This window comes from Phytophthora cinnamomi (assembly GCF_018691715.1).
Source record: "Phytophthora cinnamomi strain GKB4 chromosome Unknown Contig0, whole genome shotgun sequence".
Taxonomy (NCBI): Eukaryota; Oomycota; class Peronosporomycetes; order Peronosporales; family Peronosporaceae; genus Phytophthora; species Phytophthora cinnamomi.
Genome location: NW_027150933.1, coordinates 1,872,607 through 1,878,460, shown reverse-complemented (window position 1 = coordinate 1,878,460; position 5,854 = coordinate 1,872,607). Strand labels below are relative to the sequence as shown.

At 51.6% G+C, this 5,854-nt stretch overlaps 1 protein-coding gene across 1 annotated transcript; it reads right to left on the bottom strand.

Annotated features, from left to right (window-relative positions):
• Positions 1 to 4,003: 4,003 nt before the first annotated feature.
• On the bottom strand, positions 4,004 to 4,516 carry IUM83_01996 (uncharacterized protein; the record flags this gene model as incomplete). Its single annotated transcript, XM_067925891.1, has 3 exons — positions 4,004 to 4,101; positions 4,173 to 4,182; positions 4,262 to 4,516. 3 exons carry the CDS (start codon positions 4,514 to 4,516, stop codon positions 4,004 to 4,006), a joined length of 363 nt encoding a protein of 120 aa, XP_067801081.1.
• Positions 4,517 to 5,854: the final 1,338 nt, after the last annotated feature.

Below are 5,854 nucleotides of genomic sequence, written 5' to 3'. Positions count from 1 at the left end.
TGCATACTTCCGGGCTGTGGTACAACGTTCCCCAACAACAAACATGTGGGTGGTTAGGATCACTGAAGAGGTACTGTTGCTATTTTCTCGTAATAAAATACCGTATGTAGTATAGCTACTCATAAAACATGTAACAACAGAAGACATGCCACTGTCACAACCTCAACAAAGCACCGTACGCTGCTCTCCAGGTACTAACGATCTTATAGACAAGAGCATCTTGGAGCTTTTGGATGCATTTGCTGAAACTAAAAACTATAGTGCTGCTGTTCATTTTAGTTTGTCAAGTTGTAGGAGATACGCAGATGTGGTTCAGCAGATATATATTGCGAGGGACGTCATCCGCTGTTATGAGGACTATCTCGAGTGGATTCGAAGAGATTGGAGCTGAACGGTGTTAATGTTGTGCTGCACGATCCATTAACGATGCCTCCCATTTCTCAGATTGCCTAGGAAGTTGCGCAACTTTTGGCGGGGTCATGGTTGAAATTTAAATTCAGTGCTGGTAGTACAGGAAGGGGGGGGATTCGTGGAGCTTACTGGTGTTGTGGATCATATTGCAGGTGAAACGAGGCTAAGTGATATGGTTATGCACTGCGCTTTGCATTATCGACTCTCACCCCAGAAAACGCTGTGTACGAGGTGGACCCTCTTAACATAGACAGTAACGAAATTGAGCTGCCGGTGCACAGAATGACGGACTATGCCCACATAGATGTTCCTGTGTATATGCGAGCGTTGAAGCATCGGCTTCATTGGGTTCGCCAGATTGTCAGCCGTTCAGTATCCACAACGGTGATGCCTCAATTTAAGTTGATTCTCTACTACCCACTTGGCGCAGCTCGGAATTTGAATTTGCTTCGAAGTAAATGGAAGACACACACGCTACCACTTCGTCAAGCTTGGCATGCTCGCGATGCAAATAGTGATGCGGGACGTGGAGATGCGAATAGTCGGGGTTCAACCCGATGCGATGAAATCAAACCGGAGCCATGCCCGTCGAAGGAGAACGCTGTGGATAATACAAATAACGTTTTGGACTCTACTAATGTGCCGCAACGTAAATGCGGTGCCTTCACTCCATCTGTAGAGGAAGAAGTGAGTAAACACTCACGCCAGCTGACCAAGTGAGTTGTGGTGTGCAATGTTTGGCCCAAGCGTATAGTCACGTCAACGTCGACGCTACCAATTTCAAGTTGAATAAGACAGTGGGGGACAGAGACGTTGAGGCGATGCGCCTATGCATCATGTGGCAGCTTCTGCGTGACTGTGATGAAGTGCAAACCTCTACCGATGCAAAGTTTAGCGATGATCCCGAAGTGTTAGCGACCGACATGAAGTCCAACAGATTTTCACTGCGTCTGCCCGTAGAAAGGCATAACTTTAGCGTTGGTACAGTTGAGGGGCTGTTGAGTATTGATTTTCGTAGCGAGGCGTGCATGAAATAGCTAGACGTAGCAGCTCAGCGAACTAGAACTCTTATTTCTAATCGATATTACTTTGCCTTGCACAGCATTGTGTCGGACTGTGACGAATTGCCAAATGAATCAACACTACGGCTACGACCGCCGGCGTGACGCGTGTAACCGGTTCACTTGTTAGCGCTAACCGCGCTATTGCAAATATTCGGGTTGCGCCGCCGTTCATCTAAAAGTTGCGCACCTTCATGTTGAAGGTGCTCAAAGCTGCCCAAAGATGCTCAAAGGTGCTCAAGTGAAGGTGCTCGAAGGTGCACGAGGGTGCGCAACTTCTACGCTGAAGGTGCGCAAAGGTGCGAAAGGTGCTCAACCCGAAGGTTCTTTAACGAGAGCCATCTCAAACTCTTCGCTCTGCTCGTAGCACGCCCCATATTCCCTATCCTTGCACCGATGTACCCGACACCGTTCTGATCCCGTGGACACACTGTTAAATACCGGCCGTCCTCCGGGGTAACCTTAAACCCGCCCAGAAGTCCGCCCGATTTGACCGTTTTCCTTATAGAATTGCGACAACTTGTGGCCTCAGTAGCGTAGTCCCGCAAAGGTTCAACCTCATTCGTATTCTCTACTTCAACTTCATGCTTCTGCCAACAGTCGCTTTCTACCCTCCAGCTCCAGCACGCCCCTGCCGGATTCCGAGTGTGGGTTCAACTGTCTTCACTACGTACGTCGCCATCCGAGTAAAGGCAAACAGGGACACCGAAATCGATCGTTTCTCTACTGACGAAAACGTTTGCTTCGTGCTCAATGCCTCTAACCCGACCCAAATCACCTTCGCGGTCACCAAGAGGTAGTCCGTACAATCATCCTCGACAGTGCCCTTCCAGTCTCAACCAACGGCGTCGTTGATGTACTCACGAGCATCCCAGAAGACCTCTTCGTCGTCCTCCTCCTCGATGAACGGTTCTTCACCGCCCCCATAACCACTACATTGCTTAGAAGAGTCCGGTTCTTCGTAACGCGTCTCCGTATCAAACCGTTCTTCGATGACATCAGGCTCGGCTTCTCGGTAAAGAAACTCCGGGCTAATCTCACGAAGGCAACTCCCATGTTGCTCGTCTATGAGACCCCCCAGACAACTGGCTTGGCGAGCGTGCCAGCCACCGCTTCTACCCCTACGCTCCGGACGATGAAACTCCTTTGCCACTATCCACTCACAAACCACCTCGACCGAATGCACCCGAACACAATCTAAGAATCGGAATGTTTGTTTATTATGCAGCCCGTTCTTGAAGACGCGAAACCGGATCTTCTCATCAAACAACAGTGCTTCCTCGCAATAGCGGAGAACACGCATTCCCCAGTCATCGACCAGCTCCGTATTATTTTGCGCTGCGTCCAGAACTCTCTGCAACAACTGTTCGTGTGTAAGGCGAATGAAACGGTTGTAGAACCGTTGCTTAAGCGCTTCGAAGGTCAATTGCTGCGAATCCAAACACCACCGCTCCACATTAACCCCGAGCACCCGCTGTCCGAACATCATCAAACGGATAGAGTCACTCATTCCTGTCGTCGCCGTTTCGAACGTCCGCCAGAAGTCACGCGCTTCGTCCGGACCAGACATATCGGAGTCGAAGAACGGAATTAACTTCAACATTTTCTTCTCAGCCTTCATCATACTGTACTCACAAGAACTTGCATCTATATGTCCGTTCAAGCTTGACCGTCCAAGCCGTTCTTCACTCTCATCTCCACGTCGACCACCATCACGACCGGCGTAGCCATCACTAGCAAAGTGCCCACTACCTCCACTCATCTTCTTCATCATAGGATCTCCACACACAGATCCCACACGACTCCTCACTGCCACTTCACTACTACCTTGATCTCTTGTCGCCCACTCACACCTCCCAGGCACTCCTTCGTCGAACCTCACCAGACGCTCCCCAACCTTCAGCTCACTCGAACTCGACCGTTCAGGCGCTATACAATCAGACACCATTGGTCCCGAAGACGTTCCTGCTGCTCTACAGGGGATTCCCTTGCTACGTCTGCACTTCCATGTAGTCTTGCAACGTTAACCTCCGGCGCAGCTCTCTTCCTTCTTCGACCCCGAAGTCTTCCAACTCTCCAACCAGACGGCGCGAACCTCCAACCGCTTCAGTCCGCTGTACGCCCACGCTCCAAGCCCTTCGTTGAAATCCGACCGGTCCAACCTGTGAACCGTGGTCACTCCACGCGCTCACCCGTCCAAATTCACAAGCCGTTTCCGTTATTGTTCACTCGATTCCGTTCTCCTTTCTCGACGATACCCTTGCACACTTGACTCTGCATCTTCTCCAACTGTTCCTTGACCTACTGGAACCGAAGCTATTCCTTCTGGAACTCCTTACTCAACCTCGACTCTTGCTCCAGCGCGATATAAACTCGTGTGGGGATCCGGGAACCTCCAATCACACTATAAAACGCTCTTGCAGACAGGCAATAAGTCCTTCAGCCGCCAGGTACAGGCGTTTGACATCAGGCACTCAACTTCAGACACTTCGGTACAGGCACTCCACCCAATTCACGCTACAGCGACGACACTACCCTGCTTCTCCACCATGTGTCACGAGTCGTTTTGTATGACCGGTCGGTGGGGAACGGTCCCCGCTATCATTGCGGCGCGCATTCTGGGTGCTGCCTGTAGGGTATACAAATGCACAAGCTAAAACCAAACACACCGCACTGATATGCATTATGTGTAGATTTGACCTGCGCAGTCCTAGCAAGGTTCACGACTGAGCTGACGTTGACAGTGAGGGCGAGCCCCTTGCTACCGCCACTACTCCCTGCGAACGTACTCTCTCTGCTGTTGACCTGACAATCTTGATCTCTCCCTTCCCTTCCTGGCACGCCAGCCCGGGCTCCCAGCCATCATCATCCCGTTCAATCCCCTTCGACTTCTTCGTGTACTTGCCCATGTTGTTCACGGCGCTGCCCCCTCTCCAGCCGTCTCCTTCACCCGGCCGCACTGGCGCCGCCCGCGCCGCTGCAGCAAAATTACCAACTGAGAGTGCGAACACCGCCGAACTCCAGTTCAACCCGGCGAAGTCCATGGCGTACCAGTTCGTCCAACAGTACCCATATCAGATTCCCGCCCCCTCCCACCTGTCACCCATTAACCCTTTCACTACCAGAGATTTCTTACGGGTCTGACGTACAGGGAAAAACGACCAATCAAAACACCAATTTTTACACGTGGCGACGGTGGTTTACTTCACGGTACTCCCAATCAAAAGTTTCATCACGGCGAGCCCACTGAGGATGCTGACCTCCGAGCGGTGGCGTCGGAGCCCGCGCGCTCTCGACTCAGCGTCATTCCGTTATAGCATTATCCCAAGTATGCGTGCTTAGCCGAGCACCCCATGTAGTAGATGTAGTAGCAGTTTCCAATCTACATCCGCCAACCGCTCGCACTCCTGCACATGCAATCACTGTAAGCTTATCTAGTTTGGTTAGGATTCTGTAGCGTTGCCTGATGTATGAATTTGAATATTAGCTCGTATACATTCGAACCTGCTCCGCACCCTTCCAGGCCAGGGTCCATGTCGGTCTCCCAGTCTCACGTGTCGTCGTCGGCTACATTGAACAACGCATCGAAGTTCTTTTGTCCACGAAGGGAGGCGGGGCTGCTAGCTAGACGAGAAAACAATTATGGCAGGTCGTTTGTGGCTCGTGCGGTAATGCATTTTACAGGTCCATGGAGACCTCGGCCAATCGCATCTTGCGATTAGACCTCTTATGGGTCCCTATGGACCTATAAATCACTCCAGCTGGCTGGTAGTCAAAGGGTTAACTAGGACCCCGACGTGGAACGGTTAGGAACCGTTTCAACTCGGGACACTACGCGCTGCGCGGGGTCCCAAAACCCTATAGGCTCGCTACACTCGCTCTGCCAGAACCTTAAGCCCGCTGCGGCTCGCATGCGTCGCCTCCGCTTGCTAGGCAGATCACTGCTGGGTCCTGGGTTTGCAGCCGCGTGCTACGCACACGGACTGTCAAACCGCAGGCGGGGGCTCGACACGCTCGCTCGAGCCATCCGCCCCCAGGGTCGGACCAATCAGAGCTCTGCATATCACGTTTGAGTCAAGCTCACTATATTTGATACGAGGTCCGATGATTTGCACAAATTAACTAGAGTTTTGTAACAAACCGCAGTAAGTACGGTCCGACAAGTTATGAAATACTTCCATAGCGGTATGCTAGTACGCATATAAGACCGCGCAGAACGAAATGTTATTTTCCCACAACACGATTCTGCGATTGATGCCTCAATCGAACTATCCAGATCCGCTCTATCCAAATATGTAGTTCTTGCTATTTAAACCTCGAGTGTGCTACGCACACGGACTGTCAAACCGCAGGCGGGGGCTCGACACGCTCGCTCGAGCCAT